We start from the raw sequence: 19,745 nt of genomic DNA, 5'->3' as shown, positions 1-19,745 counted from the left end.
ACTTAGCCTTCTCAAGGCTGAACAAAACCAATTCTCTTAGACTCTCCTTGTATCTTTAGTTTATAGATAAGACAGAGAAGCACTAGGTACATATCAGAGATTTCCTAGTTAAAATGTACTTTTATTGTTGGGTAGAGGTAAGAAACCAGTTGCTTTCTGTGAAATAAAGAACTTGCTAGGCAAGTAGAGACTCTGGTAGGGAAGGAGATGGTATCCATCTGTATGACCTATTGTTGTTACTAAGGGGGCTGACAAAGACATCTTTATCCAGATATCTTTCAACAGTCTTAATCTATGTAGACTGAAGTGATAACATTCAGGCTGATTCAGAAACACACAGATAGTGATTGTTTGTATTTGTGTCATTTTAAGTGATAGCGCCAGTGAAGCTGTAATACACACTGAACCATGAGATGTACAACTTTTAATTGCCAAAAATTGGGTTCATTTTTATGTGTGGGTTTGTGCTGGAATTGGATTTAGAGGGTGTTGCTCAGTCATTAATTGCAAGAATAGTGTATTTAAGTAAAAGTTAGAATAATGGATGCTAGCTTTCCTCCTCACTGACCCAAAAGTAAAAGAAACTATGGTTGTAGCAGGCTGCGTTTGATGAGTTGTATTTCCTTTCATAGTTAAAAACGGACATTAAAGTTCTTTGCTGTTTTCTGTATTTTCAGATTTTCTTTCTATATTTCTGAATTGTTAAAATTCTGGAAATTCTGTGGCTGTATTTGCGTTTTCTATGCAATCTATCATTTTAACTAGTTTATTTGCCTAAGAAGGGATGTGAAAATGGAGTGGTGATAGTGTCTTGTGGGCAGTTTTGGCTGGTAGTTTATATGCTGTAGAACACTTGTGAATTCTCTCTTCAAATACAGTATATAGAGTCTCTATTTCCATTTCCCACAGAGTAACAATCTAAAACTAAAAGATAGAACTAAAATCTTCCAGAATGTCAGTTGCTTCCTACGTTACAACCATTGACTTTGCTGGGAGTCTCTACAGAGTGCTGATGCATGCAAGGTGGTTCTGTCCAGTTGTGTTTGTATTCCTCCTTTCTAGCATAACCTTTCTAGTATAATCATTTGTGTGTGTCAGATGCATTATAATTTCACTGGGCTCAGTTGTGGGTCCTCCTAATATTTTTTTCAGCATATCATATGCTGGTCAGCTGTGACTGAGTGTGACACCCTCTACTGACTTTTTTTTAACATTTGTGTTTTCATTTGTTAAGGAACAAGGCCGGATTCACTTCTTGAAAATACATGCACAGATCTTGGATCCACATTTCAAAGTATTGGCACCTGGTATTTAGATCAGTGTCTGAACATTTAGAATTTTGGCCACCTCTAAAGATATTAGGGAAATAATAGGATTATAGTTTTTCTAACATTGTATAAGCACTATTATTGAATGGTAGGTTTTTGGCATCAATAGATATGATTTAAGTGTTTGGTTTAGAATCCTCCTATCTTCATATATTCTTCATCCCATGGGCTTTTTGTGACTACTTAAATACTACAATAGATTTTTACCCTGTGAAAACCCAAGCCTTTTGTCAGCCTGAAAGGTCCATTGAGGATATTAATTGAGGATAACAGATGATTAGTTTAATTGGGATAAGAGTGTTTTCCAGATCTCTGTCTCCTTTCCAGATCTCAGTGCCTGGCTATCCTCATGGTGAAAAGTTTCTCCTTATACCCAGTCAGAACATCTCTTGTTTCAAATTATGCCCGTTGTCTGTCATTCTGCCACACACCAATGAGAAGAACCTAGCTCTGTCCCCTTGATAACTTCCTTGTAATTGCTGGATGCTTTCTACCCACTTCTCCCACAACCTTCACTTCTCCAGCCTGAACAAGGTCAGATCCCTCAGCCTCTCCTCACAGGGTGAATGTTCCAGCCCCTTCATGACCTTCATGAGTCTCTGCTGAACTTGTTCCACTTTATCAATGTCTTTCTTGCATTGGGGAGGCCAAACCTGGACACAATATTCTAGGTGCAGTCTAATGAGTGCTGAGCTGAGGGGGACAGTCACTTCCCTCACTCTGCTAGCTGAGCCTCTGCTCATGCGGCCCAGGAGGCCGTTGCCCTTCTTGCCTGCCAGGACACACTGCTGGCTCACCTTCAGCTTGCTCTCTGTCCAAGACCCTCAGACTCTTTTCTGCAGAGCTGCTCCCCAGCCGGTCAGCTCCCAGCTGGTATCATTGCAAGGGGCTCTTCCTTCACAGGTACACAGCTCTGCATCTGTCTTTGCTGAATTTTATGTGTCTCCTGTCAGCCGATTCCTCCAGCCTGCCTAGATCCCTCAGAATGGGGTCTGCCTTCATTCAAATCAACTTCTTCCCCAATTTGTTATCATCTTTCTATTTGTATTTTTTTTTTTAACAGCACAGTTGTTAATCATTAATAAAAAAATGTATTCCTTTATCTCTGAAGGATACCACCTTATGATTAAAAGAAAAAGTCTGTGAAGCTGTTTTTAGTGCAGCAACTGTTACAACATTGTCATTGGAACATCCACCTTCCTTTTAAATTTCAATTTCAGGATGTGCTAGTTAATGTTGCTCTGATTTCAAAACTGTTAACCAGCCATTGTAAATAGTTCCATTTTAAATAAGATATGTTTTAATTGTCTGATTGCCATCTACCTACTGAATAAGAAAAGTTTTTTAAGCTTTGTACTTTTTCTCTCATTTACTGAACATCAGATTTTGAAAAGATATTCAGTGTTTGCTATGGTTCAAGAAGAGAAGATGCATTTTATGTGGTTCTAACCATTGTTCTAGGATTTTATTTTTACATTGTGTTTTTATTTTATTTAATTTTGCAACTTTACTTACCAATATGGATGTGCCAGTATTTGAACCCATTGTTGGGAAAATGAATGGGAGATTATGAACATTCAAACCATGATAACTCGAATGTAGGTTCATACTCACAAAAAAACCTAGCTAAAACCTCCTTCTATTTATAATCATGTTGCTTCCTACTTTTTCTTTAGGTCACTTCTATCGCATAGAAGGACAAAAGGATTATCTGCTTTGTGGCAATAGCTCAGATGCAGGGTAAGCTACACTGAAAATTACAGACTACATGTCTAAACAACGTGTAAAAAAATACCATTCTAAACTGAAAAAGCTGATTTAGCTACCTAACTTCACAATCAATATCTGTTCATGGTTCATAGTAAGTAGACACTTGAATGAGTAAAAATGTTAAACAAGAAAATATTTTGCTGCAAATTTCTTTTAAAACTCTTATGTAACTAGAAAATTCCATTTCATTAGGTAGATATTGCATTGTCAATGACTTGAGAATATACTTCTTTATCATGGGTTTCATGCCATTTCTCATCTCTAAAATAGGCATGGGGCACTGGGACTTATGACCAGCTTTTGGGAAGACATCTTCAGGATTCTTCTGTCTGTGGACTGCATGCGTGGCACTGTCTTGCTCTCTTTATGTGTCAGTTCTTTGTAACAAAATCACATAATTCTATATTCCAATGATCTATCAGTCCATCCCTTGGATTTTATTGGTTATGTCTTTAAAACAGATATACTTAAATCTTTTTTTATAAACATTTTGTGTATATATGTAAGTAACTATCAGATAATTTTATGTGTGTGTGTAAGTACACATAAAACATACATGCACATATATAAAAATAAATTTGTATAGTTTTTTTCTATAGAGGTTTTGGAGGAAAGAACCTCTTCTACCCTTCAAGAATGGAATCATAACTGAAACAGTTTGCCTGCAGTTGATGACAAGATTGGATCACCGACTATCAAAACTGATATGTACAGTTTCAGGAGATAAAAGTTATCACTATGATGGTTATTTACTGTCGAGGAATTGGTAGAATCTGTTAATTTGACCTGACTAATTCACAAACCAAGAAATCTGGCATGCCAACCCTGTTGACATATGAAATGCTGCATAAAATACGTATACTGACTTTCTTTTATTTTCATGGATGTCTGTGTTAAGTAAAGATATTGTTTCCATAGAAGAGGTATCTGCATAGGTAATATCAAACTGTTGGGAATAAGTTTTATTTTGTGTATAATGGTGAAGGAAGGTAGAAAGAAAGATTTACTTGTTTGCCTTTTTTCTGGCTTTTTTAAAGAGCAATCTTTAGATTTCCTCACTAATTTTTAAAATGTTGTAAGCCACAAATAGCAGCCCCCTTCACAGATTAGATCTAATGAAACTTCATTAGAAGCTCATAGTACAATAATTTAAGAACAATTTTAGAGTTATATATTTTTTTTTATATTAATTGCTTTACTTTTTATTTTTCTTTTTTTTCCTCCTAGTAAATGTCCAGAAGAGTTTATCTGTGTGAAAGCTGGTAGAAACCCCAACTATGGATATACTAGCTTTGACACATTCAGTTGGGCTTTCTTGTCACTGTTTCGGCTGATGACACAGGACTACTGGGAAAATCTTTATCAGCTGGTGAGTGTATAGAGAAAATTGTGGTTAGTGACTCACTGGCACCAAATCAAACATGGAAAGGCCATTCATATTTGTATTATATACCATTGCTATTGTTAGCAATTGAAAATGAACAGTATTTATGAAATGAAGCAAATTCAGTTGCAGAATTAAGCAGACACGGGCACTTACTACAGAATCTCACATTATTTCTGAAGGGGCACATGAGGTTTTTTTTATCCTTTATTTAATTTCTACAGCATATATTTCATTTTGTGCCTCATGATAAGATCTTATTTTCAAAAACTTTTAATACTGAGTTTAAATTGTAAAAATACACTTTGACAGCAAAATTGGAATCTTAATTTCTGTCCTATGAATCCTGTTTTTGATAACTAAGAATGCATGTCTTGATTTAAATTTTCTAATCATAGTTTTTCATTATATGGTGTGTGAAAATCTGTTAATTCTAATAAATATTATCTTTCAAGTATTTCATAAATTGTGGCATCTTTAATTCTTTTGATTATTTCAAGGGGAAAGCATGCTAATACATGGTAAGCATACTAAGCATCCAACTTGTGATGTGTGATTTACATTAATTACTCTGATCCGATGTCCTTTTCAAGATTATTAGGCATTAAAAGAGGTTTGTCTCAAAGCAGCATGATTCTTAAACATGTTTTTGACATACATGAGTGCTCCCTTTATTTTGATTACTTTGTGATTCAGAGAGCTTGTATAATCTTATTACAGAAGGAAGAACAACTCAATAATAGTTTTGCATTTTCAAATTCAGTTAATGCTTATGAACTGCAGAACCAATGCATGTCTTCACCAGATGGATCATTTCTCTTCTTCTCCCATAGACACTACGAGCTGCTGGCAAAACATACATGATTTTTTTTGTTCTGGTCATTTTTCTGGGTTCCTTCTATTTGATTAACTTGATTTTGGCTGTGGTTGCTATGGCCTATGAAGAACAAAATCAAGCAACTATGGTTGAAGCAGAACAGAGGGAGGCAGACTTGCAGCAAATGCTTGAACAGCTGAGGAAGCAGCAAGAAGAAGCTCAGGTATTTTCTGACAAGAGTTTGAGCTTTAGTCTATTTCTTTGCATGCTATTTGTTCAAAACAAAACATAATTAAATTAACATATTAAAAAAAAGCTGTTCTCTTACATACCTCACAAGTACTCTAGACTGCTTTCTCTATGGCTTTTTATTGCTTTTTAAATGTATAATGTTTAAAGCATTGAATTTCAGAACTGAGAACAGAAAGTACTCTCCCAATTAGAATAAGTTTTTAAAGAAATATTTCTTATCTAGGGGTAGTATCTAGTAACCTATCATGATGATTTTCCAAATTCTCAGTTTAGAAATAATTATAATACTTGTGAAATACTTGTCAAGCCTTGGTTACAGTTTAAAATATTTTTATCCATACATTTCTGACTAATTTTTGCTACTTGTGTTACCATTAGTGAATCAAAGACTGGAAGTAGTACCCCAAAGTTTTTTGCTAAAAGTAGCTTAAGGAAGCTGTGACATACAATAATAGTTAAAATTAGTTTACTAGATTAACCCAGATTGAATGATGACTTTGTTTAGCTTTTCTGTTTGAAATTGTGTTCACAATAATTAATAAATTTATTAATTTTCAGGTATTTTCTAATGAACTTTGTGGCAGAATGCTGTACACAATGCAGGCTGACTCCATGATACGAATGCAAAGTAGTACTCCATTCAAACAGCAACTCTCATAATTGCCCGTTTACTGTAACACATATTACAGAATTCCATTTGAAGTTTTGCACAAATCCATGTAGGCTTTTGTCAGACATCTAGAAGTAATTTGATATAAATCTTAGGAACAGTGTATAGCTTTCTTTAAAAAATGGTGTGATTTGTAAAACATCACATTAAATAATTGCTGTGGCAGGCAATAGCAGCAGCTGCAACAGAGATGACTGAGTACAGTGGTGAAAGTGGGATTGGTGGACGCTCGGACAGTTCTTCAGAAGCATCCAAGCTTAGCTCAAAAAGTGCCAAAGAAAGGAGAAATAGAAGGAAGAAAAGAAGGCAGAGGGAGCTCTCTGGAGAAGAGGATGACATGAATGATGAAAAGCTTCCAAAATCTGAATCAGATGGCAGTATCAGAAGGAAAGGTTTCCGTTTTTCTTTTGATGGGAACAGACTTGCTTATGGGAAGCCATTCACATCACCCCACCAGGTACAGTGAATAGTACATTTGTAATTTTGGGTGTTTGTGAGAGAACTGTAATATCTGACAAACTTCACTGATACTTTGCAAAGTAATACAACCAAGGAAAAATAATGTTGCATTGTTTTTAAATACTGACTTACTGTTGGTATTATTTTCTAGAGTGTACATAAACAAGTGTTTTGATCTCCCTCATTTTATTGTTTAGGATCTGGTGGGTCTTAACATGCACAGCAGCATTGCATTTTCCTAGTTAATTTGAAATAGGAATCCCTTTTTAATTCATAAAAGGAAAATTTGAGTATAATGTATCAATGTAGAAGACTAAGGATATTGATATCTTCTAACATAATGCATGATCTATGTAGGTCATTAGAATTTCTAGAAGCCTTGATTTTTCTCTTTAATAGAGATGAAAAGTACTATGGCCTTACACATGTTCATTTTTTTTCTCTCCAATAATTGTTTTAGATATACTGTAAATTTACCCATTCAGATGACTTTCATCTCTAGTGCATGTCTGAAATCTACCTAAGGCACTGTATTAAAAATAACAGACAGATTCCTAGGGAATATAAATGATTATTTTTTAAATACATAGATGTGCGTTTTGTATATTTAAAATCTTGATCTGGTCATTTTGTTTGTTTCATTTGCAGTCTTTACTGAGTATTCGTGGCTCCCTGTTTTCTCCCAGACGTAGCAGCAGAACAAGTCTTTTCAGTTTTAGAGAATATGGAAGAGAGATAGGATCTGAAAATGACTTTGCTGATGATGAGCACAGCACATTTGAGGATAATGGGAGTAGAAGAGGTTCTCTTTTTTTGCCACGCAGACATGGTGAACGGCGCAGTAGTAACATTAGTCAGGCTAGTAGATCGTCAAGAAGGCTGACAGTGTTTCCAGTGAATGGGAAGATGCACAGCACTGTGGATTGCAACGGGGTGGTTTCCTTAGTCGATGGACCACCAGGTCTGTTGTCACCTACTGGACAGCTTCTCCCAGAAGTGATAGTAGATAAACCAACAACTGATGACAATGTAAGAAAGTTTTAAATTACTCCAGGTTTCATGGCCTTTCTTTATTGTACCAGACAATGTTTTAATGGAATTAAATGCTTTGAAAATGGTTAAGTTGTGAATTCTTTTACATATCTTACTGTAATGAAATGGTGATTTCACTCAAAAGTGATAGGCTGAGGCATGGAAATGTAAGTGAAAAGAGTAGCCCATTTTTATCTACCTGCAAAGCAAGGATATGCATGCATGCACCTGCATTGTGAATCAAATTAGTAAAGTTCCGTTGCTAAATCTGTTTTAGAAGTCAAAATAGGGTCCTCAGCTTTCTAAACAATCTGCATATTATTATGTTGTTTTGATTTTTTTTCTTTCTTTGTGCTTTTAGGCCCTCTTCAAATATATTTCCCAATTCTCTATCAGTAATCTGCTTGTTCTACTTTTTTCCCCATCCATATATTTGGTATTGTGCAAATGTAGCATAGCCTTTAAGATTATGTTCACATTTTAGAAGCTCTGAAAGCTTTATTTTCTCCTGGGTCTCAGAGGTGATTTGAGTTTCTCACTGCCTAGGATCAGGGTATAATTAAAAAAAAAAAAGTACATGCAAGTCCATCCATTTCTTCATCTGGTCAGTTTTCCTTGTTCCTCCAGTCTGCTTTAGGAATAGAGCAGAGGGATCTGTTGCATTTTTTTTCCTAGAAACCTTCTTTTACTGAAACAAAAATTTTTACCTGGCTCACAGCATCTGAAAGTACATCAGCCAGACACTTAGCAGTTATAATCTTCTGGCAGTTTATTATACTTCCATTTTCATGTGCTTATTTAATTAACCAAAAAAAAAAAAAAAAATCTACCCATGGTCATACCCTCAAAACTTCTTTATACCTAAGGTGTATTCAATGATATAACACAGCTTTCAATGTTTTTAATAAAATACTTTTTTTTTTTTTTTTAAATATATTCATTTTTTGGCTCAATTAAGTAAAGCTTCTTTTGTTTCTTCAGTTGAAATTCATAAAATAACTCGGAGGTGGTAGCTATTCAATGTAAAAGATATACTTTAAGTTAGCATTGAATGGCTATAGAGATCAAGACTGATCTATCAAATTACTTTTAGAGAATAATTGTTATTGCAGAAAACTTCCTAGCATAAATCACTTATAATAAGTATCTTGTGATTGAACTAGTTTAGAAGTGAAATATTGGTAGAGAAAGCGTGGAAGTGGGAACAAGGTATTTTTCCGATTCCAATGCTGCAGCAGTCTTTGTTTCCTTGGCTATGGCTGCCTCCAATATTTCTTTGTGTCTAATGTGGAGTTAACAGTAGTTAACTAAAATACAGTGGTAATCTGGGAACTGGATATCAAATTTTTTTTTTATTATTTTTTAAGTATTAAAGGTATTCAGAAGTATAACGTGAAAATAGCCATTTATAAAAAATTGTAGGTTTGTTATATGTACACTGGAAAAAAAGTCTGATGGAACAGCACTTAAATACAAAGCTTAATGTATCATGAATGCTTTGAAACTGAATAGTCTTTCTGATACATGTTTTGCAGTATTTCTAAAGTTGAATTTAATTTATACCCCTCTTATTTTTTTTAGAGCGCTACTGCAGAAATAGAAGTAAAAAAGAGGCGTACAAGTTCATACCAAATACCAGTGGAATTGCTGGAGGATCCCAGTTTAAGGCAAAGAGCCATGAGTATAGCTGGCATTATCACAAATACAATGGAAGGTGTGTTACAACTGCAGACATGTGAACTTCATTGACATAGTCTTAGACTTGCTTGAAGGTATTATATCACAGTGCAAATTCAGAAGACAAAAAATACATAGCCACTGCAATACGTAAACTGAATAATAAAAGTGCATATATATACATAGTGAAAAAAGAAGTAAAAGGATCTGATAAGCAGGCTAAACTAAGAAGCACATTCTAATTAAAATAGATAATGTGTATGTGTTTTATACTAGTTATTTGTGTTTAGCAACACAGCTGCTGGAAAAAATGCCTTGTAATAAATTTTCCACTAACTATACTGCAAAAATATTGCAGAAAATTAGTCAAGGCTTTAGTTACTAAGCAGAAGGAAATTTGTAGTAGGACTATTTGCAGTGAAATATAGTGAAATTATTTCTAGTGAAATTATTGAAAAATCTTGAATAGTTTTCAAAAACCTATTTATTGTGAAGTTAGTCTTATTTTTCCTGAAAATAAATAATTAGATGTTTGAGAGGACTTTGAAGTTGAAAGTTTTACTGAGAAAACTATCCCTAAGTGCAAGCATAATTATTATTTTTTTTTTTTAAAACAAGATCATATGATATTAAAAACAGACAACTTTTTTAATTAGCTCAAAACTCTTTTTTCTTCTAGTCTTCTAAAACCTTTTCAGTCAGCAACAAGAAGTTAAGTTCATGGAACTCTGAGGAGGTTCCTCCAAACACCCTTAATGATTCCAGGGATAAAGACTAAAACCTCAAAAAGCAGATAAACAAAAACTTATCTTCACTTTCTCCAAAACTTGTTCACCATACATTTCTTTTTTTCCCAGAACTTGAAGAATCCAGACAAAAATGTCCACCTTGCTGGTATAAGTTTGCCCACACTTTCTTAATTTGGAATTGTTGGGAGCCATGGTTAAAAGTAAAGAATGTAGTTGAATTTTTTGTAATGGATCCTATTGTTGATTTGGCTATCACCGTTTGCATAATTTTAAACACACTGTTTATGGCCATGGAACATTATCCAATGACTGATGAGTTCGATAGTGTACTTAAAATAGGAAATCAGGTAAGTCCATCAAACTATATAATTTCATACAGTTGGAACCTGCTTTCTTTTTGTAGCAGAAGTACTTTTATTATTTTTATTATCATTCCATAAAATAAACATTGAAGTTTAATTGCACTAAAAATAGTCTAAAAATACTATTTGAGATATGTTGTATGTAAGAGTTTGATTTCCATATAAAAATTTCTGCAAATAGTTTTCAACAACCAGTTTGAATGACACAAAACCAAAAGAAATCTGACTTGGTTTTGTTTCATATTACAAGAAAAATAAGAACTGATTAGATCCTTTCTACTGTAAATATCATTGATAACACGAGAACAGTTGGATGTTATTTTGGATTGTTATTTTGCACTATTTTGTGTTAGTTTTGTATTTCCATGAAGCATGTTTCTTTGGTCTATAACAATTTGGAAGGCAAAGAATGTGTGACTTCAGGAGTGTCTGTTGATACAGTTGAGTGTTGTTCTCTAGTGGACACAGTCTGTAGGTTGGGTTTGGGGTGGTTGATTGGTTTGTTTTATAATGGCAATAATACAGATAATGCTATCTGCTATACTTTTAAACCTGTGCTTATGGTAAGTGGTAATTCTAGTGATTACAATGTAGCAAAATAATAAAACGATTCAGTTGTTAGAATATAAGAAATTCTAGTACATGCTGGGAACCTATTCAGGTTTAAATCCAAAGTTGTTAATCTGTCAGCATTTAAATTGTCTGCTGATATTTTTAGCCAATACAGACATAGTTCAATGTTTTCACCTTAACCTGGAGTCAGAGATTATTATCTATGGAAGATAATCATGTCATGTTGCTGTTTAAAATAGACTCAGGATGCATTTGAGGAGAAAGACAGGGAAGATGAGTAGGTGAGGATCAATAGCTGTTGCAGAGGGTTATCTTGTGATCATTCCTGTTTTTTTTTACCCAGGAAACACAACCATTTTTTCCTTTCATATGTAATGAAATAGCTGAATATTAATTTTGAGCTGTGTGTGTATAAGTGTTCCTTTGTGCTGACAAGAATTTGTGTTTACTCCTAGTCAGCTAAAATGCCACTGTAATACAGGTGTAGTTTCAGCAGTTGGTGTCTTGCTTTTTGAACTGTGTAACACTATCTTCTAAGGACTGTCAAATTCTCCTGATTTTTTTAAAAGTTTGTTCATCTTTCTAGTGAAAGATGTAGATAATGGTGGTCATACATCTACAGAAAATACAATTAATTTATTTCAGAGGTGTTTGCTTTCTGCTTCAGAAGGCATCAGAGGCATTCAGAGGCAGAAAGGAGTTATTTCGAACATGAGCCTCAGCATAATTGGCCTTTATTTTTGGTAGCTAGAGAGAGGAGATACGCTTACTGTATCTGTGAATTCTCATGAAGACTTCATTTAATAACAAATCACTCTCAAATTTATGACCAATTCATATTTTTCCACACGCCTTTGTAAAAGCAGCTTCCATTGTGGCAAGAGCAGCTGTTGTTATCTTGCTGAGGAAAGTTCCTTTAATCAGATGAACATCAGATATGAGAAGGAAATAGGAGGCTGGTTAGTAGTAGTTTTATTCTTCACTAATCACTAAATGTATCTCGAGTTTAACTAAAGTTAATGGAGTTACTTTACAGCTCATTTTGATGTTGCCATTTACTTCTCTTTGAGGTTCAGCTTGTGATAATTTTCGTTACTGACATCCTGCTCTAAGAGGGTTGTTAGGGTTGTTACTTTTTATGTAAGTTATTCTTTATCTGCTGGTTTGAATTATTCATCTCATCTATAAAGTAACAATTAACATTCTTCCTTCAGGTTTTTACTGGAATTTTTGCAACAGAAATGGTTCTCAAGATAATCGCCATGCATCCTTTTTATTATTTCCAAGTTGGCTGGAATATTTTCGATAGTTTTATAGTTACCCTTAGTTTGGTGGAGCTTTTTCTGTCAAATGTGGATGGATTATCCGTTCTCCGATCATTCAGATTGGTAAATAAATTAGTAATAATAATATACCTGCATTAATTAATTAATTATGTTTGTATTTTAACTGTACACATGTTAATAAGACACTTCTTAGTAATATGTATATTTTTAGCTAAGTGTCACAGAGTACCTCTGCAAGCATGTTTTACAAAATTATTTATGTTATCACTGAACAGTGTGTGCCGTTTTATGGTTCAGAAATAACTAAGTATTTTTTCAAGGGAAAAAGCAGTAATTTTCTTATAATTGTTTTAATACAGATGGGTAAAGCACGGTGAAGTGTACAATTCAGTGCATATTGAGAGTTATAAATAGATAACACGTTTGTAGTCTTCTGTATACTTCCATATCTGAAAATTGCAAAAAGACGAGAAGTAGTTTTTAAAATGTAGGAATTATAAAATTAATATTTGTTTTAATTTTAAAAAGATTTCTTTTTCTTTTCCCCTTGACAAAAAAAGGAATGCATTATTGTATGAGGAAAATTTTTTTATTTTTAAAATGAGAAATTAGCTATAAGGCATTCTTTCTGTGTGATCTCTTTCCATTTCACATTTCAATTTTGCTTCTATCTGAAAACAATATTTAATACCTTTTTTATTTTGGGTGGGTTATGGGTAAGAAAGAGTATGAATTATATACTTTTTTCCCTTCATAAGTTGAAACATTTGACTTAGGCTTGTGTTTGGCTTATATTTCCAAACTGTGGGTCTGTCTGATCCTTTTAAAATTTGTTGGAGTCAATATTCTTTTGGAAGACCTCATTCTTCAAGGATTTCAGAATCTTTTCCTTCAGTAGAATCCTGCTCAGCTTTATTGTTTTTTGGTTTTTGTTTTTTTTTTTTTTTAATTTGTTTCTGCACATAATAGTTGAGATGTACACCATGTTCAGAATTCACTATCTGAACAAATTCAACCAATGTGCTGTTTCTTTCACATAGGAAAGAATACAGATATGCTACACAAAGAACAAAGTCTAAAACTTAGTACGCTTTAAAAGTGTGGATTTTATGAAGTTCCTGTTTATGTGTAAATTACAGTTGTTGGAATCATGTTGAAGTTTCCTCTTTTTGTTATTGCTGAGAGTCACTAGTTCATAATCTGTTTATTTCTATAGCATTTTTGTAACTACTGCAAATAATGTCTATGTTTATTTTTCAGTTGCGAGTTTTCAAGCTGGCAAAATCTTGGCCAACTCTCAATATGCTGATTAAGATTATTGGCAACTCAGTGGGGGCTCTGGGGAATCTGACCCTGGTGCTGGCCATCATTGTGTTCATTTTCGCTGTGGTTGGGATGCAGCTGTTTGGGAAAAGCTACAAGGAATGTGTCTGCAAGATCTCCAGTGACTGTGTGCTTCCACGCTGGCACATGCATGACTTTTTCCACTCTTTCTTGATTGTGTTTCGAGTGCTGTGTGGAGAATGGATAGAAACGATGTGGGACTGCATGGAGGTTGCAGGCCAACCTATGTGCCTTACTGTCTTCATGATGGTCATGGTGATTGGAAACCTAGTGGTATGTAGCCAAAATAACTCAAGAATTTATTTAGAGCAAGAAAGGTAACAGAACCAGTAATGAAGATTTTAAGCACTATTAAATGTGTTCTTTAAATATGTTTTTTATGATTTTGATTTTGTTACGAGTATGGGTTCTGAAATAAAGTTTTCTCTTGTTAGATATCCGATCCTACATAGAATCCTCATCTTGGAGGATGGGCCCCTTCAGGGGTCTGGATTGCAATGCAGAGGATATGGGTGAGAGAGGGAAGCATCATGTGTTAAGGTTTTTGTGGACTATTCCTGGTTACCTAGAGAGACAGAGATGAGCAAAGGCACCCCAAGTGTTACACTCCCAGGATGGGAGTTTGCTGTTTGCAGAAAAGGACATAGCAGGGACTTTTCTTTCTGACTGAGGCATTACTTCCAATCACACGTAGCCAGATTGTGGGTTTTTTTTTACTTTTTCTGCTCTGTCCTGTCTAAAAGACTGCTTTAACATTCTTAGACTCTGAAATTTGAGCCATTTTGAGCCCTGCTTGCTGCACAGCCAACTTTTTACACAAATGGGGTAAGGAAACTTGAATAGAAAGGCAGCAGTTCTGCAGAAAAAAACATTCAAATACTTCACGTTTTCTTTCACCTCTTCACCTTTTTGCTTCCTATTTAAGTCTTTCTTTACAAATGTTTTTAAAGTAGTCTGTATTATATTTTCTTTATTTTCTCTTTCAGAGGAAAGCATGAGATCTGTACCAGTTTGTATGTTACTGTATATAAATTTGTGTTTTTAAATATGTTTTGTATTTATTAACTCACCAGTATTTGAGGCCTTCATTGCTCCACCTTTTGCTCTGCTTTTCTTGTTGCCTACTGGGTCTTCCTCTATTACTGTACACCTTTTCTTTAGGCAACTGTCAGTAGCAAAAGAGATTTAAAATTAGCCATCCTGGAGGCATTCTTTAGGAATAAAATTTCTAACAACAGGAATAAGCTAATTATCTTTAAACCAGTCATGCATTACTAATAGTAGCATGACCACTTGCTGCTTCAGCATTTTCTACAAATCTATTGTTTTATAATGGAGAGAACTGTGAAATTGGTTGACCAAACAAAACATCCTCCTTAAGTACTTTTCTAAACCAGGATATAGAACTCTGTGGAATGAATTATCCATCTCTGTGAACTTCTCCACAGTATTTACTGTATTCTGATTTTATACCATAGCTCTAGTAGAATTTCTTACATGAGTAGACTATCCCTGATGTATGTTCAGGGCTCTGTTATCCCATTGTCTTTCTGTGTTCCCAACACATAGTTTTACCCTGTTGTCTTCCAAGCTGCATGGAACAGCTGTTCTAAAGGCTTTGAGAGCTGGTACTCTGCTTTGGCTCTTCTAGTACCATTTGAGCTCCTGGTAACCTCTGAGCTTGTATAACCAGTATCTGTTCTATGTTTTGTGTTGCTGTGGGAAAAGGAGACAGGTTGTGCTTCACAGTAAGTCACATACAGCAAAATATTTGTGTGAGTTTGGACCAGCCTTTAAGAAAGCTGTTTTCCGTGCAGATCAGCTATGTCTTCTGTTGCAGAGTGCTTCCCTGTGCCAGAGAAGTAAACATTCTGTATGTGTTCAATCAGTACCAAAGAACTATTGGTTTCTGAATTTCTTCAACCATGAGCAGAAAAAGAATTAACAAGTGTCTTCATAGTCATACAGCAATGCAAAACCACAAAAAAACCTGGGGTATAAGACAGGTGTTGTGCTTAAATTGCATTTACATTTTATTTACTGTGTAATTTCCAGAATCATATATAGCAAAGAAAAACATGAGGCCTAAGTTTGTAATGGGTTATAGAAGAAGCATGTGAATGAAAAACTGAGAAAATTCAGCTGTATTGTCTTTTTTTTTTTTTTTTTTTTCTTTTTCCCTTTTCAGGTATTGAACCTTTTTCTGGCCTTGCTGCTAAGTTCATTTAGTTCAGACAGCCTTTCTCCTACAGAGGATGATAATGAAATGAACAACTTACAGATTGCTGTTGCCAGAATTCAGAAGGGAATAGAATATGTGAAGAAAAAAGCAGGTGAATGTGTCCAAAAGTGTTGGGGGAAACAAGCTGTTGTAAATCAAAGAACAGCAACAGATCAGATGAATGATGAGAGAGACCATTGCATTTCCAACTGTACCATCGCTGAAATAAGGATAGATACGAATTGTCACAAAAATGAGAATGGAATGGCCACTGTTATAGGTGGCAGTGATTATACATCATTCATAAACAACCCAAGCCTTACTGTTACAGTACCAATAGCTGTTGGAGAATCTGATTTTGAACATCTAAATACAGAAGAGTTTAGCAGTGACTCAGATTTGGAGGAAAGCAAGGAGGTAAAATTTAAATATTTTTTATTTTGTATGAATGAATTGTACCAATTGTATTTTTTCATATTATGATTCTTCCTGCTTTGAAAAAGAAAGTGATTGTGATTTAAGATTGTTGGACTCTACTGAGAGTAAATAAACTGAAGTGAGAAAGTGGAGCTAAAGAGAGTAGGAAATCCAGGAAGAACTCTATAAACGTATACAAACCCTTTTATAGAAGGATTTCGAAAAACAAGCTTTTCCATATTTTTAGTTGGATAGACAAACTAATATATATGTACAGAATAAGCAGATAAAAAACTTTTTTTTTTTAATATATTCATAATATTTCTGTGAAGTAAGGATGCAAGTAAACTGTTATTTAAAAATATTAGGGGAAATATTAATGAAGAATAATAATATAGTTTCATCTGATTTTTAAAGCTCACTGAATGCTACAGAAATCAGCATTATTTGTACTGGATAATCTAACAGAGTTGCTAACTCAGGCTAATGAGAGCAATAACAACAGTTTTTGAGTTCTGAAGTTAAATTGATGGGGGAAAGTCAAGGGAACAATGTCAGTATCGTAAGGTGAATATGTCAGGTAGAAATTATGAGAAAAAATAGAATTAATTAATGAAAAATATTAATTTCTTGCTTGTTTGTGGGAGTTTTGAACCAATCACTTCAAAGACAGCTTCCTAACCTTAAACTGGGTCAGCTTTAGGATAGTAGTAATTTGTTAGCAGCTACACACTGAGGGGGAAAGCAAATCATAGATTTCAGCAGGAACCTGAGAGACACTTTGAAAATCCAGATTGCTATGCTGTGGCTCCAGTGCAGACTGTGTCTGATATCAACTCCCCTGGCACCTGAAGACACAAGGATATTAACAGAGTGTCGTTACTTGTGCAGACAGCCGTACTCCAGTCTGTATTGCTACTTTGTCTGTATTGTTTTGTTTTCTTTTGGGGCTTGAGTGGTTTTTTATTTGATTGATTGTGTGCTTTTTAGGTTTTTGGTCGTTTTGTTTTGAACGGGCAGTGAATTTGCCCATATTCTTTCCAAATTTTAGAAAATAAGTTTGTTTTAGCAAAGTATAGTTAAATTAAACTTAAATTTTAAATGTGTAGTAAGGTGACTCTTCAGGTGTTTCTTTTACTGTAGCGTGCAGTGTTCAGTAGTATTACACTTATTTGTTATTTCAGCAGCTCATTTCCTGATACTTGATTTGTTCCTTCTACTTTTTGGAGGTTCTGTTGCTCCATATGTTATGTTGATCTCTCATTTGAGAAGACGTTAGATTAGTAAGAGTCCTCTTAGAAGCAACACAAACAATATTCGTAACTTGTTTAAATTAATAATTGCACTTTTAAGGAAGCTATAATGTCTGCTGGACAGGTGCTAAATCTTTTACATATTATTAATCTGAATAAAGTATACTGGCTTGCTTAGTGTGTTGTAATAAAACTTACTTTTGTGAAAGTAATATCTGATGAATCCAGGTAATTTACTTTTGCTCTGATAACTGTTAAATCTAATGCTTACCTGAAAATTATCCAGCGATTTAAGACACCTGGTTCTTCACTATTTTATGTTTAAGAATTGGGTAACAAAATCTATGCCTTCTCACCTCTGGTATTCAAGATTAAATGTAAGCATTAGCTTTTTATAAGATACTACTATCAATAATTTTAACCCACTCAAATTCAGACAAGTGGCTAAGGATTGGCATAGTTGAAAGACAACCATAGGCCATAAATAAATTAACAACAAAAAAGCATTTCATGCACACTAGATCACAATCAGTAAGGAAACTGTCTTTCATTTTGTAGATTATTTCAGCTCTTTCTTTCAGACTTTTCCGTTAAATGGGAGTAGTTTATATTGGAGTTGTTAGCTACATTATTTGATGACCCTTTCAGCAATCATTGGTGAGAAGCGAAATTAGATTTATACCAGAAGACTAATAAAAGACAGATGTGAGGCACTTGAGGAAGTGACAGGTTTATTGCTAGGCATGGGTTTTCATTTTTACATTGCTATATATCTGTTAAAATCCATATTGCACCTTAAAATAGTTGAAATTTTTTTTTTTAAGTCATGAAGTTAAAAAAGCACTAAGAATACTGTAAAAAATTGCTTATTTAGAAGTTTTCATGTTTGACCCAGTATGATATTTTTTTTTTTTTTTTTTTTTTTTAGTTTGGTTTTGCTTATGGCTTCTTTCTGAAAGTGTATCCTAGACACATCTAGATACATATTTAGCATCTAGTGAAGACCAGGAATAACCTTGAAAATGTAATGCAAGGAAAAATATATTTCTGTTATTTTAAAGGTCTAATTATTACCTTCCGGAAGATGCTTAAAGCTGTAATATGCGTATTGTAGGTGTATCTGTCTGTCTTTTTGGTTTGATTTTTTTTTTTTTTTTTTTGAGGGGGGTGGGGACGGAGGAGGGATTTTGGGGTTTTCCATGTGTTTGAGGATTTTTTGTTTGTTTGTTTGTTTTTAAGCTCAGGCCCAAGTCCCATAGACATCTGTGAGCTTCAGATATTCTTCTAATTTTACCTCCTTCAGTATATCTTTGGATATGGTTAAAGCTTTAATCAACAGCTATAAATGTTATATTGTGCAAATGTGTGACATATCTAGAAAACACATTTTTATAGAAGTAGGAATCCATACTTCTGCTGTTTCCAGAACTCAACCAACCTAAAGGGTACCATGTTTTAATTTCATTGCGTAACATTCTTACTTCTCACAGGAGTAAAATCAAGCTGGATCAGTCAAGAAGGCAGATCTGGTGCTTTTTAACCAGGCAGAGCAACGTGTCCGCATGTTTACACAGGTTACCTAAACAAGTCATGTATATATGATCACTTTTGAGATTGATTGGCCTGCATGCTTCTCAGCTACAGTATATTTTTCCCCATCCATTGCAATGTAGTGGAAACATGCATAGCTGCTCTGTAAACTGAGTCCTATGACTCATGTCACAGCATGGTTGAGGGCAATCTCAACATATTCCTTTCTCCTTGTTACATCTTTGGTATTTTCTGTACTACTTCTGTGACATAACCCGCATGCTTCGTAGGTTTTTCTTCTTGTTAATTGAATTATTAAGTATCAAGACTGTTCAAGTTTAAAAGAGGTTAACAGCCTATGATTTTACGAAGATGGAAAGGTAATCTTCACTTGACTTTTTCTGTTCATCTGTTGAACCATGGTTTTAGCTGTCTTGTAATTATAAACATTTTCTGATCATGTTCATTTGAACAATGCCTTTGTAATATTACATATATACAATTACTTGTATGTTAAAATGTTTATATGTTTTGATATAAATTGTTTCATGTTTGTTCACAATGTTTTTATAATCTACATTCCAGTTTTCTCATATAAGAGAAGCTAAAATAGAGGATGAA

General features: G+C 34.2%; 1 protein-coding gene across 1 annotated transcript in view; it reads left to right on the top strand.

The window, feature by feature from the left end:
• LOC104365944 (sodium channel protein type 2 subunit alpha) overlaps nucleotides 1–19,745 on the top strand; it is a 74,208-nt gene that overhangs the window by 28,754 nt on the left and 25,709 nt on the right. The window contains exons 8-17 of the mRNA XM_042784350.1: nucleotides 3,005–3,068; nucleotides 4,326–4,467; nucleotides 5,316–5,522; nucleotides 6,388–6,678; nucleotides 7,329–7,709; nucleotides 9,294–9,426; nucleotides 10,247–10,485; nucleotides 12,288–12,461; nucleotides 13,620–13,976; nucleotides 15,892–16,341. Of these exons, the coding sequence (XP_042640284.1) occupies nucleotides 3,005–3,068; nucleotides 4,326–4,467; nucleotides 5,316–5,522; nucleotides 6,388–6,678; nucleotides 7,329–7,709; nucleotides 9,294–9,426; nucleotides 10,247–10,485; nucleotides 12,288–12,461; nucleotides 13,620–13,976; nucleotides 15,892–16,341 (2,438 nt within the window). The remainder of the gene's footprint in view (nucleotides 1–3,004; nucleotides 3,069–4,325; nucleotides 4,468–5,315; nucleotides 5,523–6,387; nucleotides 6,679–7,328; nucleotides 7,710–9,293; nucleotides 9,427–10,246; nucleotides 10,486–12,287; nucleotides 12,462–13,619; nucleotides 13,977–15,891; nucleotides 16,342–19,745) is intronic.

The sequence above is a fragment of the Tyto alba genome, unplaced genomic scaffold (assembly GCF_018691265.1).
Source record: "Tyto alba isolate M040663 unplaced genomic scaffold, T.alba_DEE_v4.0 Super-Scaffold_7, whole genome shotgun sequence".
NCBI lineage: Eukaryota > Metazoa > Chordata > Aves > Strigiformes > Tytonidae > Tyto > Tyto alba.
This window is presented reverse-complemented; position numbering and strand designations above follow the sequence as displayed.